Source organism: Artemia sp. Qi Xiang Cuo, chromosome 15 (genome assembly GCF_049724085.1).
Source record: "Artemia sp. Qi Xiang Cuo chromosome 15, ASM4972408v1, whole genome shotgun sequence".
Taxonomy (NCBI): Eukaryota; Metazoa; Arthropoda; class Branchiopoda; order Anostraca; family Artemiidae; genus Artemia; species Artemia sp. Qi Xiang Cuo.
This window is the reverse complement of record NC_142808.1, coordinates 21003419-21016758: the sequence shown is the minus strand read 5'-3', so window position 1 is coordinate 21016758 and position 13340 is coordinate 21003419. Positions and strand designations below refer to the sequence as shown.

Here is a 13340-nt window from a genome sequence, read left to right as displayed (position 1 = left end):
CTAATTCCCCTTACCCCACCTTTCAGAAAAGTTTTTCCCGTAAGTTTCAGCTCGATCCTTCAGTCGTGAAAAAAAAGTATACATACTGTTAATGAAATCAAACGAGTTTATGTATATGTCTACAATGAGATATAGGTTACTCGCTTGCCTTCAGTTTTGAAGCATAAAAGATAAAAAACCTATACCCTCTTCTGCTTATTAGAAAATATGCTGACGCTTGAGGTACCCATTATTTAACATGTTGGGGTTGTTTTCAGATTAGCGATTGACTTTTATTTACTGATATTACCAATTATATAAAGTAAAATGTAATATTACGACTTTTTTTATTAATAATTTAAAGGGCAAATTTGAAATGAATACACGTAGTGTGTTAATTCAGGCTGCCTGCGTTTCAGACAGCAGTAGTCAGACGAGTATGTCTAAAAAATCGATAAACTCTCGTGACATTATTGTTTACACTTAGTTTTGTTTTTACCACTTGCGAACTTTCAACTGCTGTGGTCGATCTTAGAGTTTCTTTGAATAAATAAAAAAAGAAAAAAACATTTAAAAAAATAAAAAAAATATTGGTTCCAATTTGTTATAGAGGGTAATTCATGGGTAATTCTGGTGTGAAGTCTCCCGAAATATATATAAAACGTTTTCAGTCTAGTTTGTTTTGAGGATCGGTTTTTCTCTAATTCTTTTTTTTTTTTTACTAAAAAAAAGGACGAATTATATGGGAAATATTAGAAGGCGTATGGAAAATTGTAAAATGTTGATATTTTAAGGGTAGGTTATATGAGCCCAAATACTGGATTAGCTTGAATATCATACTTTTCCCGGCTAAAACTTATGGCAAATGGGGGTTTTACCCCTTCGAAAAAGGGCGTTTTAGGTCCAAAGACTCAAACGTTTGTGTAATTAAGATGTAATTATCCAAAATAGTGATAGATTGGGGAATTTTAATGGATTATCTGATAGTATAGATAAATAGTAATATTAATAATACAACTATCGTTTTGGTAGCCCTGGATTTATACTAATATATTATGATTTCAATGGTTCTGGTTTCCTGATTGACGGCTAGAGCTACGCTAGATGAAAAGCATATTATCAGCAGCTATCCAGGATTGCCAGTATCAATAAATTTTTTTTTTTAGCCTCATCAGCCGAATAAGATTGAGATCCGTGTTTCGAGGAAATGTATTTTAGAAGATTCTTTTCGGGTGATATCCCAAATTACCAAACCAGAAGTTTTAAGAGCAAAGTTATGGATAGAATTTGACGGTGAAGTAGGCTTGGATTATGGGGGTTTGGCAAGAGAATGGTTTTATCTCCTGTCCAAAGAAATGTTCAACCCATATTATGGACTGTTTGAATATTCAGCAACGTAAGTATTTTGTCCCTTAATCTAGGTTCGGTGCTTGAATTTTCGGTCAACAGCCTATTGCGTGTCACTCCATTATTAAAATATCTTCATGTAGGCAAAATTCGATTTACTTTCATTTCGGATCGGCATTAAAAATTTGTTTTTCCGCCCTAAGAAATAAGACCACAGGCACGTGGTCTTATCAGTTGAATTCCTTTCTTATCAGTAAAGTTTTTCTTTTGATGCTTTTGACTGTACAAGGCTAATGGTATGTACCATATTCTGTTTTGAATTGAACCAACGGATTTTTTTTCAATTTTCTAAAAAAGGTTTTTGAAAATTTTACCCTCAAGTAGAAACCCTGCTCAGAATTCACATAGCAACGTCGCTTTCGTTCTTGCTTGACAAGACTTGCCGGAAAACTAAAAAATGGTGAGAACTTTGCTTTATCTTCTGTTCACAGCACTGTGTTCTCATAGGAAAACCTAGAGTTTTTTGGGCGTGGGCAGATTTATTCAGTTTTTTTTAGTTATATATCCGTTTTTACGATTTTCTGGCGGAATGTTAAAGCTCAGTTTTCAACATAAACCTTTAATTTCTGTACTATGATTCCTCTTCTTTTATTTTTAACGCTAACTTTTACGACTAAATTATTTAATAGTGTTAACTAACCTATTTAATAGTCCTTACTAACTTAGGGCAAACAGTCGCTTTTCGGCAAAATTTCTTTTCTGTTTTAAAAATAATCAGTTGAGCTGGATGAATTCAACTTTCACGGAGCCAATTTGATTGCATTACTTTTTTTGAAATGCTAAAGAAAGTTTTATGGAAAGTGGTTGTTTACCATTAAATGAAAAATTGATAGGGGTAGGATGGGTTATTTCTAATTTTTCTGGTGCTTCTTCCAAACTTGGCAAGGTGGCTATAAGAAGAAGAAGTAGAATTTGATGAGATATTTAGTGTTTGAAAAATATTTATGTCATTAATAATTTGTTAATTTTTAGCAATTTATGGCTTAGCTCCCTATGTTTTAACCCGAAAGTAAACCGTTTTAAATCTGGGCTTTTACACTAAAGAGCTAGACCAGTCGAGCATTTCCTTCCATCATTTTTGAACGTTTAAGAATGATAAGCTGGCTTTTCCACAGAAAAGGTAGCGTATTGTTGGCAAATTATTTTAAAATTCTAAAAAGCGCAAACTCAACGAAGAAGATGTCCAGTGGTGGCGCAGTGGGTTCGATCTCAGCTTGGTGATACAAGACCCAGAGTTTGAACCCTGCTGTAGCAACATACTGCAGGGCCGACGAAAGGACCTTAGTAGTCAAGAATCGTTTTTAATTTGATACATTACAAACAATAAAAAAGTACAACGATTAGTTTTGCAAGGCCGTGTGGTAGCATATTAAGTGAGCTAGCAAGCAACTCAAAAATCTTAGTTAACTCTTGCAAAAACAAAAAAAAATCCAGCAAAATTAGAAAACTTCTCAAACCTAAAAGTCTGCGTAAAAATCATTTACAACGAAGATTAACTTGATAGAAATTGACTTTGAAAATTAGCTTCAACTTTCTTTGATTTAATGTAGTTTCTTTAATTTAATTTTCTTTAATTGAATTAGTTTAAATTCTTAAAAAATAAGTTTAGAAAAAGAAATTACAAGTGGCTTAAATTAGTAATCCATGTATGTTCGAACAAGATATTTTAACACATTTCACGAGCTTATGCCTTTATAGTAAGTATTTCCACAAATTGAAAATTGAAAATATTCAATTGGTTATGTCAAATCCTCAAACGTAAGTAACACAGCATGAAGTATGATTAAACCGGACGTTATTATAGAATTTCTAGCTAAAATAATTAGCACAAAATACATATGTATTGAATAAAAAGAGCGATTCAAATATGGTCAAAATACGATATAAGAATTCAGAAGATATAATTTAAAAGACAAAAAAGGCGAATACGACGTCACGATAAAGTGAAATTCTTTTGCATTGACGAAGTACGGCTGTTTATAGCTTAAAAAATGCATGCCGTTAAGTCGTTGTAAGACGTACCTGTTAAAAATGTCAAAGATCACGGTTACCTGATGTATTTTTTAGCAACTATCTAGATTGTTGATGGAACGAGTTGAGTGATCGAGAATTCTGAGAGCATAATACTGCTCCGGAGAAACTATCGAAAGTGCAAAGCACTACATTAGCGACTTCTTTTTCCAAACATGACACGTATTTCATACCACACGTAAAGACTCTTAGCCGTGTCGTCATAAGCTCATCTTGATGTGCACATCAGAATCACGCGTGCGCGAAGGTGGAGTATCAATCTTGTGTGGTCTTAGATCTGTGTCACATACTCTTAATGAAAAGTATAGCCTTTGTCGCTACTGTATATTCTCTTTACTGTGGTGCTTTACTGTGGTAGCCTTTGTCTTTACTGTGGTAGAAATTGTTCTAAATATACCTTTAAACTAATTAGCGGATTCGTTTTAAGTCACCGAGAAACCTAATAGAAAGACAGAAAAATGATTATCGAGTCAAATTGAATTCATTTATTAAATTCAATTTTCTACAACAGTACAGAAGTAATGCCACTCTCTTCTAGAGTACTTGGGTTAAAATCTGTCTGTGGGAACAATGCTTCTTCATCAGACGGTTTGTTAATTGGTCTGGTCTAAAGGGTAGAAATAAATAATGACTTTCTATAAAAACTTAATATTGGTAATAATCTAGCTGCCACCTGCTAACTAGGTAGACAGCTCCAATTGCTAAGTTATGACGGCCCTTAAACAAAATATATTGCAAATACTTTTAATAAATGCTTCGTTGCCGCTCATATTACTAAACTGAAATAAATCTTGTAAACAGGAAACTTCTAGTGACGAAAGAATTGCTAATAGAATTATACATTGAAAACTAACAAAATAACAATTTGCTGTGAGAAACATGAAGTTCGATGCCATTTTCATATTTGAAATTTGATACAATTTTATATTTTTATACTGTGGTAGCGTAGCTGATTGATCTCTGCGTGGCAATACGGGGTCCGGCGTTCGATCCCAGCTACCCTAGGGGTGGGCGACAGGCTTGCTACCTGTCCCTGTGAAAAAAGACCCGCTGAAGCCCTGTGCGCTAACAAAGGCTCTGGAGGATTTTATTCTTTACTTTTTCATCTTAGGAAGAAACTAAAGTACGATGCCATAACATGTATTCTAAATCTCTCTCTGCACAGTGTATAGGAACACAGAGATAAATTATTAGATTTGTGCAATTCATCTTGGTGCAGAGAACGCGTTCACCCTTCCTCGACAAATGATTTTTGAGGATTGCTTGAATTAGTTAAAATGTCAAACTATTGGTCAACTCCGAAAATTACTGAGTGTCTATTTGAGTAGTCTAGCTTATTATCTGGTGGAATGTTTTTACAGTTACATCTAACATCAAACTAGATGTAATACCAGCGAAAATAAAATAGGTAAATTTAAAGCATCGGCAAATAATGGTGTCTGAACAACCTGAATTCTTGTTTTATCAAAAATATTCATTTGATAAAACACTTGTTTGATAAAAGTAGCGTAAAAACTTTTTCCGATGGGAAAAAATCCGATTATTTCAGCTAAAATTTTTCCTTTTTTCAGTGACAATTACACACTTCAAATTAATGCTTTAAGTGGTCTATGCAATGAACAGCATCTACTGTATTTCAAATTTATTGGGAGGGTAGCTGGTATGGCTGTTTATCATGGGAAATTACTTGATGGTATGTAGTCTTGTTTTCTTTTTTATAGATCAGTATATATATATGTGTATGTATATTTTAAGACTAAAAATTAAGGGGTAGGACGGTTATGTTATATTTCATAAATATTCAAAGACAACTACCTGTGTCAAGACCCCTCACCCACACATTCATTTTTTTTCTTATAATTTTGAATTTTCGGGTAAGAGGGAAGAATTAACTTTTTGGTGTTTTAATGTATTTGGAGGCCTTTTTTAGTTATTTGTTTTATCTTCTGTTTATTACTTGGTTAAAATTTGATGGGGGTGGCTTAAATTGGTTTTCCTGTGTGTGGGGACAATGGTAGTTTTCTCAAAAAACACACTTTGAATAAATCGCCTGAGGATTGAAGCCAAAAAAAAATGTTACATGGGGCCCCAACAGGTGCTGATTTTGGGGTTAGATGAACCCCTTTGTCATCCCCTAGTTGTGCCATTGTACTGTTGGGATATTTTATGAAAAAATTGCTGAGATTATTCTGCACGTGGCATCATAATAAATCTCCGCCGTTTTTGCTTTCAAAGGTTCGTTTATCGAAATTTCACTATAATCAATAAAGTGAATTCCAAATTTTTAGTATAGAGTAATAATAGAAATATAAGTAACTTTGGAAACAATAATTATAATCATTTATTTTGATGTCATGTGTGTGCCTATATTTACTTGTTCCCATGCTATACTCCATTAGTGGAAGTAAGCCTTGAAAGGCTTATAGCGGAAGTCAAGAAAGCAAGTCTTAAGGTACCGAGTGTACGTAAAAAAGTTTTAAAGATAGATCTAACTGGCCAAAAAAGAGCAAGAGTGCTAATAGATTCGATGCCCTTTAATCAGTTATGCAAGGAAATTACATTTCTCATGATATTTTCATAGCGTTATTGTTGTTACTGCTTCTGGGCTATCTGCTCTTTGTACACGGGACGTACGTCATGTCAAGTCAAAATCTCACAACCTACTTATAACTTAGTGGATAGTCAAGGGAGAAAATTTGTCTAGCTTTTGCGGGAGCTGTGAAATTTTCGATGGCACTGTATTTTCTTTTTATGCAATCATTTTTCCTTTTCTTCACACTTTCAACATGTCAATAGTCAAACCTGGGGACACAATACAACAAACAAATGCTCGTCTGTTTAAATCGAAAACTATAACACAAATAAAACGCAGTACAACAAATCTATTCCTGCCTTTTCAAATCAAAACACAAAAAGGCTTGAACATAAAATATACAATGCTAGGTTATCCAAACTAAAATCTCAGAAGAAATAATAAAATCTCATCCAACTTGGTCTTCTTTGGAAACGGCTTAAAAAACTAACAGAAAGCTTTCTGGCTCAGCTGAGCGCATCTGCAAATCCTAACATACAACGAAAAGTAAAAACACCAAAAACAATAATACAATGAAACCATAAAATCCGTCGTCGGCTATTATGCTTCTGCAAAGACATCAAAATGTGTCTCACGTTTTCTTCAACATTACACAGCTTACACAGGGGGGATCTACATACCTCCACTTAAATGGTTCACTATGTTTCTATTTGAATGACAAAGGTGGGGGGGGGGGGGGTTGAAAGTATATAAAGTTTGTTAGGTGACCTCCTCTCCGACTTCTTACTCTCAGTTTCATACAGCCACTCCCCAAAATGATTTATAAATTCCGTAACTGTGAGTGATACATCAAACACAGAACCACATGTGGCTCCCAACTTCGCAAGGCAGTCTGCCTTCTCATTACCACCAGTCTGCACATGCGTTGGTATCCATTTAAGCACAATACTATATTTATTCTGTTCTAACCGTTGTACCGTATCTTCAACACGCAAAACCAGCTTTCTTGTATGCAAACGTCCTACCATTAAATATTCAAGCACTGAAAGTGAATCTGCACAAATTAAAAGAAGGCAGGCTGGTAAGGTAAAAATCAACTGCAGTGCCTTAATCAAAGCATTTTGCTCAATGGAAAAAATTGACAGTTCTTTTTTGAAATTTTAAAATACTTAGTTATCTCTGACCCAGGGATTGCCACAGCACAGCCAGCCCAAGCCCCTGATCTAGAGCCACCAGTGTATAGTTTAGTGTCTCCATACCATTGATTTGCCCACGTAAGTCACTCTTGTTTCAGCATTTCTTAATGGCGATCAAAATGTCGGAGCCTCACAAATTGACGTAATCCTAAACTTTGCAGTGCAGGACTATCATTAAACATATTCCCACTAGGGAAGAGGAGACCAGATTCCTGCACATTTCAAACCACTGTAATATGCTGGGGCTATACGGGGAGGAAACCTGATGTCTAATTTACATGTTTTCATGATTTCTTCTTTGATCAGACTTTAGTTGTTAGCTTTGAATTTTTCCAAAAAATATTGAGCGTCTAGTTTTCTTTCTTTTTGTACCCAAAGTTAAAAGGCCCAGTTCACTATAAATTTCATAGTTGATTCTAATATTCTGTAATTTATTCTATTTCTGTTGGGATTGTGCGGTTTTTTCGTTTTTTTCTTAGATTTCGTCTTTTTCCCGTACAAAATACCTGAACTGTTTACTTTTTCAATGCTTTTTTTAATTCTTTTGCCTTCAGTAGACGCTAATGTCTTTTCGCCTTATTTCTCATGTGAGATGTAATCAAAAATAGATTTAATATCTGGAGCTTTTAATGACAAAATGAAATTGTGTCAAATTGTGCCAAAGTGTTATTGGAATGTGTGTAAACTTTCGTCTGTGCTCAGTGCATAGTCTATATCTGATATATCACTTTTGGACAGGATTTACGCACTTCATGAAGAAGGACAACTTTTTTCAACTGTGGAAAAAGTCATTTGCTGTTCTGCTTCCCCTTATCTCAGAAGGGGACCTTTTTCCTCTTTTGAAAGTCATCGAAAGTCTAAATCACATCACAAACAACAAGTTTGTGGGGAGTGTGCTGACCCTGGTTGTAAACACTTAGATGCAAACACATACTATTAAGTTAAGTAACGGCTACGAAAGACCGTTTTTGTTGGCGACCCATCCTTGAACCAAAATCTTTGTGAAACACCTCAAAACTGCTCTCTCTCCTCGCCCCAAAAGCATGACACTGACCTCTTTTTACACGGCTGAAAATTCACAAACGCGATGTTAACAGTGCAGCAGTACGAAGTCTAAACCCTTTCCGTGCAAAAAAAATTAAATAAAGTGGGAAAATTCACAAACGCTGTGTTAACAGTGTAGCAGTTCAAAGTCAAAAGACTTTCCCTGCAAAGAAAAGAAAATTTTCAAAAGGGTTTTGAGCAAGATTGCTGAAAAAGACGAATGTACAGATTTTGTATACGTCTCCAGTCGATATAGCAGGGAAGAATTTTCACAGGATTAAGCCGAAAACACAGAGAAAGCAAATTTTTAGACCACAATTGTTCTTGGCTTTCCTTTCAAACAATCTTGCGGGTAAGAGCCTCCACTTCATGTAAGTGCGCTTGTCAGAGGTGCTGTTTTTTTGGGGGGAGGGGGCACTGGCCCCGGGCACAGTAATAATGGGGACGCAAAATTTCAGATAAGTAATTTAACGGTAATGATCATTTTGTAGTTTTTGGAAATTTATTTTCATCAAAAAAGTAGAGGGCACAGTTGACTGTAAAGAGAAGCAAAATGAATCCGAAACTTTCATTTTTTTCATATCTTCATCACCATTCCCTGAAATAAAAGTAAGTAGACCGAATTTGATTAATTTAAATGTTTTTTTTGTGATATTTTATATTCAAATTTTGTTAAAAAATGGAAATCATTTTCATGAATGAAAATTCTATCAAAATTCGGCCTAAAATTTTTTGGCGGAAGAGTGGGGGTTGCTTATGAAGATTTAATATTCCAATATTAAATCTATATTTTAAAATCTTCATCTCTTTTTTTTCGTGTTGGACGGCCGACGGCCGAGATCAATCTAGGAAAAACAAATTATACTGCCCTAGACACTCAGCTTTAAGTTGAGTGCTTGAATTCCAGTGCCGTTTCCGATGCATATCTGTGTTGCTCTTTATTTTTGTTTGAATTTGAAAATTTGATGAGGAATAACTTTGGGCCATTATATTTGAGACATAGCGACCCATCCACTCATATTTACTTTTTCTATTTTTACTTATTACATTATAATTCCATCCTATTTTTTTAAATCAAATTTTAGAGTTTGGATTGTTAGATTGTTATGTACTACGTCAAGTTTTGACGTTCTTTTTGTGATGATTAATGATTAGATTTGATTTGCCTACAGGATGTCAGCCTCTTTGTGGTTGTGTTGAGCTTTTTGTTAATAATCCGTATTAAATAAAATGAAATAATAAAAAAAGATATTATTTGCAGAAGTTTTATTTTAATTTATAAGAATATATAGGTTTTTGTGGGTTACTGTAAAGTATGCAAATCGAGTTGTTCTAGCTGTATATGATGCTAGCTACAACTAATACAAAATAAAGGCCTTGATAACGAAAATTTTGCGGGAAAGATTTTACAATCCTTTCTCAACTTATTTCCAAATTTTCAAAGGAAAAAACCCATTAATTTTGGGGGGCGATCACCCTAATGACCATGAATATAGTTAAAATATGGCTGAAAAACTAAATAAACTATTCTGAAGCTTCATTATACCGAGATCTTCTTCCATTCTTCCATATTCTTCTTCCATTCAGTTCTCATGATTCATAGGTTAGAATTTTCAAGACCTTTTTATCGACGGATTTGTAAGTTTTGATGCCTTTTTTCTCCTTCTTCTTGAGAGTTTTATGGAAATTTAAGTGAAGGCTACAAAAGTATCTAAGTGTTTGGCAACTACACTCTGTAGGTTATTTCACACTATGCTGTAAAACAGAAGACTTTATGTTACGTTATGTAATAGTACTAAGTAAATTCTGTATGTAACTTATGCAGTTCTAAGTAAACTCCAGCTCTTCTTAGGATTTTATGTTATGTAAGCTTATGTCACATTATGGAAAAGTCACTAACTGCTACAAAATGGAATTTCGGGATGAGAAAGGTTAATAATAAATTAATTATTTTTCGAATTAATTAATAAATTTAGAATTGATAAATTTGAAACCAAATTGTAATTTTTTTCTAATAAATCTCACCCCTGATCAGAGCCTAAATTTTCATCTCAATTTCACATTTTAATTTTTGAATAGTTTTCTTGTGGTGATTGTGATGATTTTAGACGATGATTATGGTGGTTTTATGGATTTTTGCGCTGGCCTTGTTTTAAACGACTTGTTTATGTGTGAAAAGTTTAACGTAGCTTAAATACTTACAAAGACATATATGTAGTGTAAAATGTTGTGTTTTTGTCCTCTGCATTATAAATTACATGTTTAATTTTTAGCGTTTTTCATTCGGCCATTTTACAAAATGATGATTCGAAAGACAATAGAATTGAGAGACATGGAAAGTGTTGATATGGAGTATTATAATTCATTGAACTGGATTAAAGAACACGATCCAAGTGAGTTGGAATTGACTTTTTGTGTTGACGAAGAATTACTTGGAGTGATGAAACAAAGGGAGCTTATCCCTGGTGGAGCCAATGTATCCGTCACAAATGAAAATAAGGATAAATATATTCAGTAAGTTTTTTTTTATGTTGTGTCTTGGACAGTAAGGTAATTTGCCGCCTTTTGGACAGGGTGGCTTTGCGCCAAACGTGGGGTACCTTCTGAATGCCCCGTACAATCGGTTTTATTGTTGCATTTGCAAAACTGACGTTACTGTCATTCGGATGATGGCAAGTTGTAGTTATATCTGAAGTACTGTTAAATAAAACATTTATTCAATTTTATAGTTTTGGTTGGGCTATTTTAGCTTAACCCAGTTTAACGACCCGGCCCAGTTGAAACCAAATAAAAAACAATGGACGTATCAGAAGAATTAGCTTTTTAAGCCGAATGTAAGTAAATAAAATTTATTAAGTTTACTGTTTTCCATCAAAACTACGATACAAAGAAAATTTGTCTGATCGTCAAAAAAGGAGAAAAACACCCCAAAATGTCAAGCGGTGCTAATGGAAAACACACCGTCATATTCAGCGTATCATAGAAACCCACTTTAGAGGTGTCAAGCTCCTATTTACGAAAATGAGGATTTTTTTTTTTTTCAGGGATGATCATATCGAACCAATTGTCGTAGAAGATCGGTAGAGGGATCATTTCGGCGGAAATTGAAAGTTCTAGTGCTATTTCTAGATAACCAAAATTATTTGAGGGTGATTAGCCTCCTCCCTTCTCTTTCCCCAAAGGCATCAGATGAAAAATTTGAGATAACCATTTGATTCAGCATTGTTAAAATATCTAATAGATATAATTCTTGGGATGACCTGACGCCCCACAACCTCTAGGGAAAGGGCGATAAGTTATGCAATTTGCCCGTTGTCAACTTATTGCATTTCTATTAGGAAACATGCAGATTTTTTCCTCGGGGGGGGGGGATTTTCCAAGAGAAGGATTTTTCGTGTGGAGAAATGCTTCCAAGGGAAATTTTACACAGGAGGAAAGGGATTGCGAGGTATGATTTGAAAAAGGGTCAGAAACTAAGTAAAAAAGCAAGCTTTTTCAACTGAAAGAAAGGATCAACATTAAAACTTGAAACGAATAGTAACTATTCTGAATTTGAATGTGGCAAAACTTCGATTTTTTTTTTGACATTTGACATTTTGTTTGACATTTGACATTTTTTGTCACACTTTCTCAAACACAAGGGTCGTTGAATTTAAATGAGAAGTATTTTTAAAGAACCTTAATGCTTTAGCGCAAAGAGTGGGAAATAAGGAAGGGGGAGTGCCTCTCATATATGGAATTATTTCTATCGTTTTAAGTTTTAATGTTGCTCCTCGCTTTCAATTAAAAAAAAAATTATTTAATCAATCTTAGAAGCTATAGCACTGATGTGTATGTAAATTTTTTCACTCTTTTTTTTAGCTGGGTATATGAGGCTGATGAATTACTAAAGAAAATTTCGTCCGAAAAGGGGTAGTATTCCCCTATATGACAAAAACCTAAGGTGTCAAAGAAATTAAGAGTAAAAATACAATATTGGTAGCCTATTTGACAAATAATCAGTAGTTTGTGATACTTCTTCTTTTGTAAATAAATTTTAATGAAGAAGAGGTTATAGATACATTTGTATCTAAAGATATATAGATATATTTGTATACATTTGTATTTGTGTCATATAGATACATTGTATCTAAAGAGTTATTTTTAGTTCAGTTCTCTAAAAGTTGTTAGTTGTTACTTATTTCCATAAAATTGTTTGATTGTTCCAAAATCCAGGAGCTCATGTCTTGAGATGAACCTTATCTCAAGTTAGCTAACAGTTAATACAGTTAGTTAAGTAAACTATATCTAACTGTTCTAATAATAAAATATTAGTTTATTTATAACCTATACTAAAATGTAAAAAAATTTGGGTACAAAATATCTGTGATTGTCTTATATTAATAAAACAATCATAAATAATCAAATAATTGCCTTTTTTTACATTTACAAGTATATGTTTTTCTTGGGAGGGGGGGGGGTACTTAAGAACTTTATTGTGGTTTTCAATGCCCGTGCGGTATAAGTTTAGCATACATGAATATATCTATTAATATTACGAATTCATTCTATTATTGATGAATATATTGAGTGTTTCGCTTGAAGTTTTTTTTTTTTGGGGGGGGGGGGGTGTTATCTCACAACATTCTGGCCAGTTTTTGGCAATTTTGCTTCTTCTGTAAAAGGACGTTGTTGGGGGACGTTATCTCACAAAAATCTGACCTGGTTTCGGCAATTTCGCCTCTTCTGTAGTATTGGTAACATTGTGGTTGAAGGATTGGCAACTCATTGCGGACTTTTTAATAAAACATAAATCTAATGAATATGTATTTTGTTGGTAACCAAGATGTCTCATGTCGTTTTTCAATGCATGTATGTGGCAAGTTTAGGCTACGTTTTATAAATTTTTGTGTCTTAAATCATACTCGATGTTCTATTATTTTTTTCAAAATGCAGGTCAGTCTGTCGAATTTATTTATGTGCATATAAACCTTTGAATTGGATGGATATCATGCATAGATGGCTCTGTCTTATGTTAGTTAATGTTAGTTAATGTGCCTCTGTCCCTCTTCTTACTACCTAGGTCCCTCTTTACTTGGCCTGTAGAGACAAACGTTTTGTGAATGAACGGGAGTTACTAACCCCTATATAGAGAGGGGAGAAATATGTTG

The 13340-nt window shown here is 34.0% G+C and overlaps 1 protein-coding gene across 1 annotated transcript in view; it reads left to right on the top strand.

Moving 5' to 3' along the window:
* Nucleotides 1–13340, top strand: part of Nedd4 (E3 ubiquitin-protein ligase Nedd4) — a 105806-nt gene that overhangs the window by 76179 nt on the left and 16287 nt on the right. Inside the window, exons 11-13 of the mRNA XM_089101850.1 lie at nt 1146–1375; nt 4989–5110; nt 10464–10704. Coding sequence (XP_088957976.1) covers nt 1146–1375; nt 4989–5110; nt 10464–10704 — 593 coding nt within the window. The remainder of the gene's footprint in view (nt 1–1145; nt 1376–4988; nt 5111–10463; nt 10705–13340) is intronic.